The sequence below is a fragment of the Rhinatrema bivittatum genome, chromosome 3 (assembly GCF_901001135.1).
Source record: "Rhinatrema bivittatum chromosome 3, aRhiBiv1.1, whole genome shotgun sequence".
NCBI lineage: Eukaryota > Metazoa > Chordata > Amphibia > Gymnophiona > Rhinatrematidae > Rhinatrema > Rhinatrema bivittatum.
This window is the reverse complement of record NC_042617.1, coordinates 185,714,752-185,729,856: the sequence shown is the minus strand read 5'-3', so window position 1 is coordinate 185,729,856 and position 15,105 is coordinate 185,714,752. Positions and strand designations below refer to the sequence as shown.

The 15,105-nt window shown below is 43.9% G+C and overlaps 1 protein-coding gene across 1 annotated transcript in view; it reads right to left on the bottom strand.

The window, feature by feature from the left end:
* Nucleotides 1-15,105, bottom strand: part of UTRN (utrophin) — a 1,458,479-nt gene that overhangs the window by 1,440,464 nt on the left and 2,910 nt on the right. The window contains exon 2 of the mRNA XM_029594027.1: nucleotides 12,076-12,296. Within this exon, the coding sequence (XP_029449887.1) occupies nucleotides 12,076-12,157 (82 nt within the window). The 5' untranslated portion in view covers nucleotides 12,158-12,296. The remainder of the gene's footprint in view (nucleotides 1-12,075; nucleotides 12,297-15,105) is intronic.

The window sequence follows — 15,105 nt, the reverse complement described above, 5'->3', positions numbered from 1 at the left end:
GACAAACATACAGAAGAAGAGATGTGAGGCATTTCATAAAGCAAGACGATGGTTAAATAAGAAAAGAAAGTTAGTTAATGAGGCTAAAAGCAGGCAATCAGGCCTAAGATTTAAAGGCAACTTCAAAACGCTGGGTGTTTAGATGGGATTTAACTATGAAACAGGCTGCATGGAGATGCTGCATGTGGGTGTATCACCCGGGGAAAGGACGCCCTCACCATGTGCGCCAATCCCGTGCGAGCCATCAACTACCTCAGCCAATTCCTACCAGGCTCAGCAAGGGCCCTGGAGGAGGGCAAAACCTGCAAACCACAGCACAATCAACTCTTTATTTTAAAGAGCCATATTCTTTCTTTCTTTCTTTCTTACCCTGTGCTGTCGTATTTTAGTGCTCTGTGCTTACTGAGTATGAATCGAATCATCTGACTTTGTGCCGGCTAGGCTGACGTGCCTTTAAAAGGCTACAGTTTGGCAGGCAATCCCACCAAGAGAGAATCCTGCTGCAGTCGGAAGCCGTTTCTCCACACAGAGTCTGCCACGTGCTTTATACTGTGCAAGCCTGCCCAGCTGGCAAGGCGGGCACAACACTGATCAGCACCCTGTCAACAGCAGAAACACAAACGAGCAGATTACAGTCTCTACGACGGCAGCAGCAGCAGCACTATCTGTGCACTTCAGAGCATCAACTTTATCGCATTCAAGCTGCACACGCTCCGAGCATTAGCACAGGTTTCTGTCACTGAAACACCCAGCTGCACAGCACTTTACCCATCATGACGGCGACGGGCATGGCCAAGTGGAAGGACCCATCCTAAATCACATTTCCAGAAATAATAATTAGAAATATCTACAGTGCCCGAATGTAATCTGCTTTGAAGTGCCAAAAAGCAGAAGAGAGAGAAAAATATAAAATGTAAGAAAGGAAAATGGCGGCTCTATCTCACGAGGAGCCAACTTAAGCTGTTTCGCTACTTTGCAAAAATGTAACTTATTTATTGATGCCCCCTTGTAATTTGCTTGGCTCCTGGTTCTCCATCTGTCTGTGCCATTTTCCCCAGGGTGCGCTGTAATGCATGCTCTTCAGCTGGCATGCACTCTCCGCCAACTGGGTGGGGGATCCCATATATCTTCCACCGAATTTTCAAGTAAGTTGCAACCGGTCTTAATAAAATGTATTCATTCAACCTGCCACATATATTGCCAAAAATATATTTTCTTTACGGTAGAACTACAGCTTTAACAGCACAGTTAGGTTTCACCACAAATCTATCACAAACCCAGTCCCAAACTTCAGCCTGCTCGTCCGATATCACTGCCTGGACGTCTTGCTGCCACTTCTAACATGGCCAAGGCAGAACTTCTGGTCCTATTTCTCCTCTTCCTCTCTTTTTCTGTCTCTGTGGATGGTGCTCTCATCCTCTCAGGCCCCTCGGCCCATAACCTTGGGGGTCATCTTTGATGCCTCTCTTTCCTTCTCTACGCACATCCAAAAAACTGCTAAAGCGTGTCATTCTCTATAACCGCTAAAATCCATCCCTTCCTTTCTTATCATGCTACCAAGATGCTTATCCACTCTCTTATCGCCTCCCACTTAAACTACTGCAATTTTGTCCTTTTGCATGCCGCCTACTGAATCATCTTTCTCCACTGCAATGTATTCGAAATTTAGCTGCATGGGCTTATCTTCAACATTGGTATGACCATGTACCTCCCTCAAGTTGCTACACCGGCTCCCTGTCTGTTTCTGCAAACAGTTCAAGCTTCTCTTACTCACCTATAAAACGCATTCACTCTGCAGCTCCTCACTGCCTATCTTCTCTCTCCCTTCACTCTTATCTGTGCCTTTCTCCTCCACCACCACTGACTCCTGGCTCCATGCTTTTCACCTTTCTGTGCTGCATGCCTGGAACAAACTTCCTGAGTCCGTGCTTCTTGCTCTCCCTCTGGCCGTTTTGAGGCTGCTTTTAAATCCTAACCACATCTCTCTGATAAATACACTTCCCACAGACTCTTAATTGGCATGTATGTTTGTCTTGACTAGACCATAAGCTCTATGGGGAAGGGCCTTTCTTTTATGAGTGTCTGTACAGCACTGTGTATGTCTAGTAGTGCTTCAGAAGTGATAAATAGTGGTAGTAGTAGTAGTAAGTTATTTTGAAAACTATATTTGACTGCATTGTATGACTGAAGATGACTTGGGAAATTTGTCTAATCAACGGTTTTCTGTTAATCCTTAAAACCACATATCAATATTCTTTGTTCCCATAAATTCAGTTTCTGGTTACTGCTCATTTATTGATCGAGGCAAATAATCGTGTGAAAAGGCACTTCTATGGACTGGTGAAAAGAGAGATGCTTAAGCAGAAAATTGGTGCATGTCATCTGTCAGTACATCAATTAAACCTACTTATAAGAAACCTAAAATCTATCAGGATATGATCTCTTGCATTAACATAACACACTCCAGCCTCCTCGCTAGATTCAATTTGATTAAGCTGGGTTGGTGGGAAGGGGGGGGGGGGAGTTGTTTTTTTTTTTGTTTTTTTTAATGGAAACATCTAGAATTTCCAGACTGGCTTATGCCAACACCAGACCCTGCTGTCTCGAGCCCCCTGTGAGCGAGGCCTGCTCCGGCCGGTGATGCCTGCCGTGTAGTGTTGTACTCTGTGACCTCACCCCTTCCTGGCTGATCTAAGTCCAGGCCCATTGCTGGAGGCAGGTCACCACTTTGGAAGCTACCAGAGGAAAGATGTGGGGGGGATTTTCATCAAGAGATAGGACTTAGCTTGAGGGGGAATTAATTTGTTTGGAATGTTTCTTTATTATTTTATGATTTATATTCCTGTATTTTGTTTTATGTTTTTACTGTTGTTAACATGTTTTTGAGTACTTTTGTAGAAAACCATATAACAAGACAAGACTTCATTTTCAGTTGGTAGGTTATGCCTCTTGAGCTCCCATAGACTTAATCACAAATGCCAGTTTGGCCATGCGACCTCAAGGGTTCATCATCTGCCTTGCTTTATCAGCACCATGATCAACAGTTTAACAGTCTTAACAGCAAAAAAAATGAAAGAGAAAAAAAATATACTTTAAAAAGAATGAGGACGTTAAAAGGATGCTACAAGACCCGATTTTATAAAATTAAAAAAAAAAATTCTCCTACACTTTTCTTGCTTCCGGAGAGAGCTGCACACATCACCAGCAGGGTGGAACATGGATTTTATAATCCTTCAATTAGTTGGTTCGTAAGCAGTGATTTTTATTTGTATTTCTAACAGAAATTTCCTTAAAACAGAACATTGTTACAATCTGGTTCTCACTCAATGCCCTACATGCTGCAACACCAGAGATTATAATTAAAACCTGACATTAGAAGTGAGATGTAATCTCAAAGCAAATGAATAAAAAAAAAGATGCAGAAGGAACAGCAGCCACAAAGAGGCAGTTTATTTCATTTTTACACAGCCAATCGTAAAGTTTAAAATAAGGAAAGATCAGACAGCAAGTGCGGCCATTTCTAAGGATCCCAGTGTCCTGATAACAGGCTCTGCCCATTAGCAAAGCAGCTTGCACCATAGCTGTGAGCACCCACTAGTGCTTAAAAATAATACCCAACTGAAGCACTGCAGCCGTGCTACCCATCGCCAATTAGCTGAAGCACGAGAGTGACACCTGGATACCAAAATCTCTCTCCAAGGTCTCCATCCCACTCAGATTCTGTCCATTTCGAATGAGCCATTCTCCCTCTGCAGCTTGCTGGGCAGACTGGATGGACCATTTGGTCCTTTTTCTGCCATCATTACCATCTTACTATAAGAATTAAAAAAAAACCCAACAACAACAACAAACCCGGATGGTACCATAACTTTTGGGAAAATCTATTTAGAGTTTTATTGATAGGATGTAGCATCAGTGCTGGGAAATGAAGCAAAGCAATGATTGCTCTCCTAAGGAAAAAAAAAATCCAACTGGACATCTTGGATGGAAAGAGGTGTATTTTTAAGAGGATTCTTTTTTTAACTATTATTTTTGGCCCCACTTGACAGGGTACGTGTCTAGTTCAATCAAAACTGAAATAGCATTTCTAGCTGGCATCTGGAGAGAAAAACATGGAGGTCAGCTATTTTTAGGAAATAGGGAGAAAAAAAATAAGTCCGATGTGATAACAGTCTGGCATAAACCCTATAAAAGTAGAGTTGCTCACAACAAAAGAAAGGAAATTAAAATTTTCCAAAATTACATTATAGGAGGTATAATGGATAACACATAGTGGTAATCAGCCTTGCCAACGGGCAAAAAATAGCAATAACCCAAATCCCTAACGTGCACAAGAGCAGCCCAGGGTTCTGTGGATCAGCTTTCCAAGGCCTTCAAATCTAAATCTGAAACGATTCTCTTAACCATTTATCCCGACCCTAAGGTAGTCTCTTTAAACTAAAACACATCTCAAGTTCTTTTTCATGAGCCGGCACACCCACTGAAGCGATATTTGCTGAACACTTTAAAACATAAAAACAGTAGAGCTTGCTAAAAAGTAAGGTTTGTTTAGGAAACAGTGCCAACAAAATAGACGTGTTCTTCTCTGGGACCTTAAGAACAGGCTTCCCTTAGGATCTCGATATGTCTTTATATATGTGAACATCTCTCTCTTGGGACCTGGGTCGCTAAAGCTCTTTTTCCCATTCTATGGGGGAAAAAAAATGCTACATAAAGGAGATCCTTACATGTGAACGGAGAAAAGCTCCTTTGGAATAAAGGTCAGGTTTAGGGCAATGGACTCACAGCACTTCCTGCATAATCTCCCGATCGCTCAAGGATTTGCCTTGCCTCCAAAATGTTTGCTTTTACAGAATTCTGACCTCCCTCCCACGTCTAGAACCCACGGCGAGAGCACTGGGTGGATTCTTTGGCAGGTCATGACACCTGTTTTATTAGGCCGGGGGAGGGGGTTCTCTACAGATTGTGATGCATGCAAGGTTTGGGGTCTTTTGAGACCCTTCAGGTTTTGTCACCATTGTCCTGAAGCCCTGGAAGGAATATGCAAAAGCAAAGGACATTCAAAAATGCTGTGCTTTTTTTTTTTTTAATGTTTGAACAAACAGGTTGTGTGATGGATTCTTTTTTGTTTTTCTTTTCAAAAGCTTACTGGAGGTTTTGTGAAGTTCGGTCAGGCTTCCCATTGTCCCCGAGCAAGGATGCTGGATTAGGCTTGGATACTTTACTCTTTGCCTTCAGTATTCTGGCTAATCTTGTGTATTCTGCTGAGAAAAGATGCCAGATCACAACCAACAATGACACACGTAAAGCGGCAAGGTTTCATTATTTTCAAAAGGAAAAAAAAATAGGGAAGATTTCTTTTTTTTTTTTTAAACAGATTTTTTTTAAGCAGCTTTTTTTTTTTTTCTTCTTTCCAGGGAGGCAGAAGGGACAGTGGATCAAACTCACACTTTTATCTTTCACTAGCGGAACCCGGCCACGCGTTGCAGTGGCAGAGTCAGGTTCTTAACCCTCCCTCCCCCTTCACCTTGCTCATTTACCTCAGTCACTAATCCTCCTCCCCCTTGGTCACTCACCCCCCCTTCCCTCCCCTGTCCCCACTCCAACTGTCTCCCCTCACACTCACCTCTCCCCCTCATTCTCGCTCCCCTGACACTGACCTCCCCCCTCATTCTCCCTCCCCTGACACTCACCTCCCCCCTCATTCTCCACGCTGTGGCAGAGCCTGGTTAAGTTGAAAAGACAGAACAGAGCCTGTGGAGAATGAGTGCAACCCCCCCCTCCCCCACTGTTAAACACGCACGGCTGAAAATAAGTACGGTCCCCCACCGTGCTCCTCCCCGGATACCTGTGTAAACTGCCAGCCGTTGATGAGGGTGTTTGCTTGGGTTTGTTCCGCTGGCTGCCATGTCGCAAAATTTCTCCGAGCGCCATGTAAGGTAAGTACGTCAGTGTTGAAGTGAAAGTGGCGCGTCAGGATCCCAGACCTAGTAAGGGCAAATGTCCACTGAGGATATGGCACCGACGGGCTCTTGCCCTATGTCACATGGTGTACCGATGTCATTGTTGTCCCCGTATAGCATAGTAAGGGCAAGGGCCGTCGGCGCCATTTTGGTTGCTGGCATCCGACGGCCCTAATGAATGCGATGTGTCCCGGACCATTCCTGTGCTGCCGGTGGAGAAGCGCGGACTTGTTTCAGGTGTAGTGTGTGTTTGGAGTGCGTGGTCATTAATTAGAACAGGCATGTGCGTGGGTGGGTCGAAGAGGGTTTTTTTTATTTCATTTCGGAGGGTATGTGAAATGCGTGGCTTCCCAGTGTAGCAGCCTGGAATTCGTTGTGTTTTGGGAGGGTGGGTGAAGTAAGTGACATTGGCAGGCGTGTGGGTGGGGGTGTGTGGTGTGATGAGTGTGGATTTCTGTGTGTTATGAGGGTGTGTGAATGAAAGACAGTAGCCCTGTCTGGGGGGGGGGGGGGGTGTGAGTGTGTGTGCGTGAAAGGTGTAAGAGGTTGCGCTTGTGCTGACGGCCACCAGATGTCGCTGTTTTGTGTAACCAATTTTTAAACTTGTATTACCTGTCACAGGTGTGACCTATATGTAATGTAAGTGTATAAGATCCTTCCCGTATGGGAAGTGAATGTTGTGTGCAAATTTGAACGCATTCGGTTAAGTGGTTGTCGAGATTAGCGACGAGGTACAAACTATTTAACATTTGTATTTATATAGATAGATGAGCAGTGTTCAGGGAGTGGATTGTGTGCTGCTTTGGCCATATGAAATGCTCATCCTTGCTAAAGGCCTCGGCAATGGCCTATAATTTAACCCAGTGCGAAAAATCTGGGAGGTGATACCAGTGATGTAGCAGGCTGATGAGGTGCCAAGATTGCACGCCAGAATTGCAAAAAAGTTTTTCCAGAATATTTGAGGCTCCTAAATAAATAGGATTGGATTTTTCTTGAAAATGTTTTTTTCCTCACTATGAAACATTTTGCCTCTCACAGAAACTGTGTCCCTGACTATTTTACAAAGAAAGCCAAAGAGGCCAGATTTAAAGACTGATTGGGGGAAATCCTCTTTAAATCATGCCAAATTTTCCAGATGCTGCAGAAGCTGTGAATGTTTTTTTTTTTTTTGGATCCCTATTAAATTAAATCTTCTTGGGGAAGCAATCTTGCAGCCGTGCAGAAGTTTCTAACATAAATATCAAATGGTGCAGCGCTAGCAAACTGCAAAACCTCCAGACAGGGTCATATATGAAAGGGTTTCTGACAAAGGATTACCTGAAAATTAGTCTTCACTTAAGGCATTATAATTTCTTTTTCAGCCAAAATAGAGGATTTCTTTGTTTACTGTGTATGAAACATGGTTTTAACTTGGAATCTGTCAGAACATTTTCACAATACGCACCAATTAAATCCAGTTTTAACTAAAAACCACCACAAATGTAAAGTTTCTAGCTTTTAGTTCTGAATTTTCTGTCTTTCCTGACGGTGATAGTAGCTATATATCTGGTAAACATAAGAACATAAGAAATTGCCATGCTGGGTCAGACCAAGGGTCCATCAAGCCCAGCATCCTGTTTACAACAGAGGCCAATCCAGGCCACAAGAACCTAGCAATTATCCAAACACTAAGAAGATCCCATGCTACTGATGCAATTAATAGCAGTGGCTATTCCCTAAGTAAACTTGATTAATAGCCATTAATGGACTTCTCCTCCAAGAACTTATCCAAACCTTTTTTGAACCCAGCTACACTAACTGCACTAACCACATTCTCTGGCAACAATTTCAGAGCTCTATTGTGCGTTGAGTGAAAAAGAGTTTTCTCCGATTAGTCTTAAATGTGCTACTTGCTAACTTCATGGAATGCCCCCTAGTCCTTCTATTATTCGAAAGTGTAAATAACCGAGTCACATTTACTCGTTCAAGACCTCTCATGATCTTAAAGACCTCTATCATATCCCCCCTCAGCCATCTCTTCTCCAAGCTAAACAGCCCTAACCTCTTCAGCCTTTCCTCATAGGGGAGCTGTTCCATCCCTTTTGCATGGTCCGCCCCACTATATGTAATGTCCTACAATCTGGGTCTTACAGGCTTTTTAACACATTTTTGGAAGAAAAAAAAAATTGTTACTTAATTACATGCTTGAGCTATTCTTCCTTCATCCAAAAAGATTTCCTGCTGAAAACATAGCTGGTGGTGGTGGGGTAGGATAATGAAAAGAATCATTGGGTTTGACTATGGAGCTTTCAAGTCAGCCGTCTTTTAACCACAAAGATCCAGGGTGTGCAGTTCATTCCCTGAGACCTAAATCTCGTACAAATGTTTGATCCAGCAGCAATGCTACTTAGCATAGATCCTGCCTATGCATTGCCTCATCCAGGCAGAAAGAGCAGCAAAAGTAAGGAAATTACAAATGGGGTGTTTACTGAGAGACAAGAGGCCACGTGTGGGGTGAGAGGCTTTCAACGATGGAATAAAAAAAATATAAAAAGTTAAAAGACAAAGCCAAGACATCAACAACGCCAAAAGGGTGAGGAGAGCTATGAAAACCTAGGATATATTCACCTAGCACATGCAGAGAGCTTTACAGACAGTTGTCTTTATGGTTTGTGTTTTTCTGGGGGGGGGGGGGGGTTCATGTTTCATAGACATCACTGCTTGCTCAGGGCTCACCTGCAAATAGCCCTGGGCAAATGGTATGGAGGCCACCTCATTCCTTGCAGACTATCAGTATAATCCAGGTTTGTGTGCTAACGATCCCAAAATATTTTTTTTTTTTTTTTTAAATTCAATAAGGAAGAAAACATAAGCAAGAAACCAAAATGAGAACAGAAAGCTGCATGGAGGTCTTACTTCCTAAGGCCAGATTAAATGTTTCTTCCACAGGTACATTATTTACACTATTTCCTGTAGACAGAAGGGAGATATGAAAGGATGAACTGGGAAAAATCCAACTCCTCAGCTCTTTCTGGCATATTCTATGCTGGACACAAGCACCCACACAAGCAACTTCTGAATGAGCTCCTCGTGAAGGTGCGCACCTCTAAAGAATTCACGTCAGGAACGAGGTGAGAGGTCTCTATCGATGCATGTGATGAAGCCAGGAGCTCTTCAGGGAAACCCTCCCCTTCCTGAGCAACCACTAGAGAACAAGCCCTGCAGCCATTGGGCCACCTTTCTGCAAGCTTTTTCTGACACACTTCTCACTTAATAAGTAACTAAGGGGCCAGTGCAAAACAGTGCGCTCTTGGCAGGCGTTCATTTCTGAGCAGCCCATAAAGTTGTACAGAGAAGCAGAAAAAAAAGCAAAAAGTTTAGAAGGTTTAAAAAAAAGAAGGCCAGCGGTCAGGTTAGGGAAACGGATGCTCAATTAACTAGCGTCCGTTTTCCTAAGCCGCTGACAGCTGACCTCTCCTGGGTACCCGGTGCAGGGAGAAGCTAGGGGCGCGCGATTGTCCCTAGCGCCTCCTTGGCAGCGCGACCCCTCGTTTAAATATTGCATCGTGCACCCAGGAGAGGTGCCGGGGCGCGCGTTAGGAAAGAGGGCGCACCACACCGAGCGCCCTTTTTCTGCGCTCAAACATTGCATCGGCCCTTACATTATCTCCCCATGTGGCTCCTGCAGGGCTATTTAAGGTTTGACAGTAGAAGTTAAGAGTGTCTTTGTGACGTTATGAATTACTGTGAAACCGGTCGTGCTCGATGTGCACTGTTGCAACACTGTATTCCAATTCCAGCACAAGTCCCAACTAGTTCCCTAACAAAACAAAAACAAAACAAAAAAAAAAACCTTCCAAAGAGCCACCTGTAAATATTTGCATAACAATTTCCACACAAAAGGGCAGCATCACAGCAGCAAGATCCTTGTTATAAAACCTCTCATATCCACACTTGGCCCAGACTGTGCAGCTCTAATTCATGTAGCGTTCGAAGAACCGAGTCATAAACAAGAAGGGAATGACAATGCTCTGTTAGTCACAAGACAAGATGAAATTAAAGCTTTAAGTGAACTGATTTTAAGATACTGGAAATAGCCTAAACTATTAGTGCACATAGCCCATCCCTTTCACCAGCTACTAGAGTTTTGCAGCACATTTGGGATCGGTGGGGAAAGTTAAAATCTTTCAAGGCCCAAAGGATATTTTAAGGTCTTCTGACTCCTTCCTGTAAAAATAACAAACAGCCACAAAGTCTGGTGGTGCTCAAAGATAAATCCTTTACTGGAATAAAACTGATGCAGATGAATAAAATCAGTAGAGAGTACACTGGTGAATCTTGCAATTTGTGCACCAAAAAACAGAAGACAAGCACACGGTGCAAAAGCTACAGTCACTGCAGAATCGTCACAATACTAGGGGTTCCACGGAAGGATTTAACCTCAAACATTCTTCCCCCACTACCCACTAGCCCTGAGGAACACTTTGAGAAAGGACTCTTCCTGGGCTCTCCCCGTTTTTGGTACCTGCTTTCTGGATTTGCAGGTCTCTGTAGATCAGTAACATGAACTGGAACGCTCTCCTGCTGACTCCTTGCGAGCATACAAATCTGAAAGCAGATCTCCCAGGCTGACAGTTCTTACTCTGACTCCAATCCGAAATCCACTCTGCGAACCTTAAGGCAAATCTCCAGTGAAATGCAAGGAGTATGGGATTAACTCCCCTTTCACTACCCTTCACCTCTCTTGCGGGCCGATACAGTACAGTGCGCTCTGTTAAACTGCATTTGGACGTGCGTTTTGGATGCACTAGCTTTACCCCTTATTCAGTAAGGGGTAATAGTGCGTCCAAAACGCGCGTCCAACCCCCCCCCCCCCCCCCCCCGAACCTATTAGCGCCCGCAACATGCAAATGCATGTTGATGGCCCTATTAGGTATTCCCGCACGATTCAGAAAGCAAAATGTGCAGCCAAGCCGCACATTTTACTTTCAGAAATTATTTCTCCGGGCACCAGGAAAGTGCACAGAAAAGCAGTAAAACTGCTTTTCTGTGCACCCTCCGACTTAATATCATGGCAATATTAAGTCAGAGGTCCCGAAAATTTAAAAAAATAAAAAAAATAAAAAATTTAAAATGGGCCCATGGCTGGCGGGTCGAAAACCGGATGCTCAATTTTGCCAGCGTCTGGTTTCCGAGCCCGTGGCTGTCAGCGGGCTCGAGAACCGACTCCGGCAAAATTGAGCGTCAGCTGTCAAACCCGCTGACAGCCGCCGCTTCCGTCAAAAAAGAGGCGCCAGGGACGCACTAGTGTCCCTAGTGCCTCTTTTTACCGCCGGGCCTAATTTAAATAAATTAAAATACTGTATCGCGCGCACAGGAGAGTGGCCTGTGTGCACGCCGGGAGAGCAGGCGCTCGCCCGCTCTCCCGCAATTTTACTGTATTGGCCCGTTGGTTTTCTCAGTCTCTCCTTGTGTACCCCAAGACATCTCCCTCCTACTGGTATGCCCAAGGGCTACGACCTTGAGCCTCAGCCACCTTCCCAGGATGGAAGACTGGATGAAAAAGAAAAGGAGCCAAAGCGAGCTCACGAATGTCACTAAACACGCACTCCTTAACAAGCCACCTCCTACTGGGGAGAGTCCGGGAACACTGCACACTCTCTATTCTCTCTGGCCCCATACATCCAGGGTTACTTCAGAGACACCCTTACATATATATTCTCCTGACCCATTCAGCAGATTCTCTCTTTTAGCTAAGTCACTGCCCCTTCATGGCATCAGGGAATCAGCGACAGACGTCGCCATAAAACTCCAGAGCACAGAAACAGAATGCGTGTTTTCAGAGATCGGTATTTCAAACACCTGGAGCACAGCTGGGATCAAACCTCTTCTCTTAAAAAGGCACTTAAAAGTATAACACAAAATAACCGTTAAGGGGAAATTAAACCAAAGGCAGAAGAACAATGTGAAAGCAGAAGAGTTCAGTTCCTCGGGGGACAAAGCAACAGGGTAACACCAATGCTTTTTATGGGGCAGGGAAAAGGTACAGGAGAAAGAAGTATGAGCAATTAATGCTGCCCTGTTGGACATATTTTATCAAGCAAGGAAAACAAAATATAGATATGCAGCTTACCTGATCTGGATTTAATGATGTCACTGAATTCATTATTCTGGGCCCCAGCCGTTCTGACCACTTCAGCTCCCACCTTCGCCATTCCAAAAGCGGCTTCTCCTTTCAATCCGCTTCAAATACTGTGTCCTTGACAAATCCTTAGATCTTTATTTAAAAAAAAATACTCCTTCAGCGCACTCTCTTTCTTTCTTTCGGCTTTCCTCTTCCGTTATACCAAACCCCTAGAAGAGGCCAAAATAAAATAAGGTGATTTAACCTCCTGTGCCAAGATCCAGTAGGCGCCGTGTGTGCCCTACCTTCCAGTAAGGTTCCTTAGCGTCTGAGAGATGCACGCCACCTCTACCCCTATTCGATTATCTAATATTTAATGGTAACAGCATCACTGGGCTCCCTTGGTGAATTCTTGGGTTCTTTTCTTTATCGCTACAGTACCAATCACTTGTTCATTTTTCTTGATTCACCTGGTCTCCTCTCATCTGCTCCCTCTTTAGAAATATTTTTGCTAACATTTTTTTAACTTTTGGGGGGGAGGGGGAAAGGGGAAATAAAAGGCGTTCACTTAGTATGGTGGCACAATTGCTTTCCTTATGCTGGACTATGACTAGATTTTGTCCCTCCATGCTCCAAAGTCCTTAAAAAAAAAAAAAAAAAATCCTGAGCTCCCATTTCATAAATATTCTTCTATCCAGATCCCCTTTATTGATTTCCTAGAGACAGATGGCTTCATGCAGCAGCACCGACCTCTTTAGCATTCTTCAATTGTAAGACAGATCCAACTAATTAGTTGTCAGCTTCCTAGATCTTTCTTTTTATCTCTTGACATAAAGCTGAAGATTGTGTTGTCACTCTCCATTTGTAACTAAAGGTTAACACTTGTACACCAAGCACACATTGTAGGTTCATATGCTTTTTTTTTTTTTCACGTTATTCTTGTGCATCATAATCTGTGTTTATATTCTAATCAAGCAAAGGAAATATATAAAAGTTTGAAGGGCCAGTCCAGTGGCAAGCACTGTGCAACGCCAGTTCAGCCCCTAGGTCGGATGGGAATGCTACAGAGGCAGCGACAGCAGCCCCCAACGGAGAGGGAGTCATGGGTCACTGCATGAGGGTGACACCTAGTGGCCAGATTTAGGGCCTACAATGGCAGGGTTAACACTCTAATGCCAAGGGTTGTCACTGCAACGACCAGACTGAAAATATGGGGGAATGAGTTATGAAATAGAGGAGAAAACTCCAGGAAGTTGCACAGGAAGGCTCACGGCACCAGAATCCCAGCTACGGTTCTGACTGAATTGAAAGCCCAAAAAGAGCAGGATGACACAGCTGGGTCAAAAAAGAAAAAGCAAGTAAACCAGAATGGATGGTGGGACTGCCCCAGGATAATGGCATTTTTGGTGCAGATTACTTTAAATGATCTGTTTATTAGCAGATCCCACTTTTGGAATGATTTCCATGCACTTCACAGGCATCTGACCCTAGTTCATCCTCTTCAAAATGCCTCTTGTTCATCATTTACCGCTTGCAGCATGCATGTCATCAGCATCAAACTGGAAGGCACCTCTCTCTGGAGATTTTAGTAATGGGAAATAAAACTCACCTTCCTATGGAAAAATATATTAAATTACAATTTTGGGCTAATTCCCCCCTTCCCTCAAAAAAGCAGAAAGTGAAGCGAGTTTGCGCTTTCCTTTCCCAGGAGGAACAATTATTCCAGAGGACACGTAGAAAAGAGCAGGTAGCAAAACACTGCATGGAGCGGCAGTAGCCACAGAGGCATTCACGGAGCGGGATGCCAGTGGCCAGTGGTAGGTGTTCCACCGGAGCGGAAGGATGGAGGGCTGTCATCTCCCAATTAAACAAAAAAAAAAACAGGGATGGGATCCATCAGGTCTAGAGGACGCATATAAAGAGCAGGTAGTAAAACACTGCACGGAACGGCAGTAGCCACAGAGGCATTCACGGAGCGGGATGCCAGTGGCCAGTGGTAGGTGTCCACCTTCACGGAGCGGAAGGATGAAGGGCAGCCATCTCCCAATTTAAAAAAAACCAAAAAAAAGAAAAAAAACAGGGATGGGTTCATGGGCTATAGGTATTACCAATTATTAGGCTTTTCAATATTTGATGATAGTTAATGTGACTTTCAAGGCATACTTCACTTTCAATGCATATCCAGCATAGCTCCCTGCTTCAACGACAGGGGAGAAGAAAAACTAATACTTCACACATATCCAGCATTGCCCTCTGCTTCATGGCAGAGAGCTATGCTGCCGCTTAGCCAACTAATCAAACTTAATATTTCACTTGGAAGCAGCTCCATCACTGCTCTCTACATTAATAGTGGGGGTGAAAGGGAATTAGAACATAAGGTTACTAAGAGCCAAGAGAAACAGATAAGTATGAGAAAAAATAAGTGTGAAGCTTGTTGGGCAGACTGGATAGACCGATTGGTCTTCTTCTGCCGTCATTTCTATGTTTCTATGTTTCCTTTTATCTGCTCAGATGGTCTCCTGGAGACTCACTGCTTTGTGCTGAAACTGAGTGCTACCATATAGTTAGAGAGCGTTAGCATCACACTGCTTCTTACGCCCTAGTGTTATTTTTTTGCTTACTTTGATGTCCTTATTTGCTGGCTGAAGTGATTGTTTTCCTTCAACTCTGTGTTACCACGAGCTGGTGTGCCAACAACAGTAAAAAGACATTTTGCAAGAAAAACCAGAATGGAAGCAATCTGCATCATGGTGACCTGGAGTTCACCTGGCAAAACACCAGAACTTGAAACCTGGATGATAACCCCATCACCTTTGAGATCAGCGAACTCTTTCTTTTCTCTCTAGGAGGCTGGTCACCCATTTCCATGAAATCAACCTGTTTTAGGGCGATTTAACAAACTACTAAAATTCAAAATCTAAATTTGCCAAATATTTTTTTTTTCCATAGGATTAAAATAGGTGAATACCTTCAACAGGAACTTGGGCTGCCTCTGGCAGATATTCAAGCATGGCCCCCCTCTTGGGCCGAGCAGAGAAT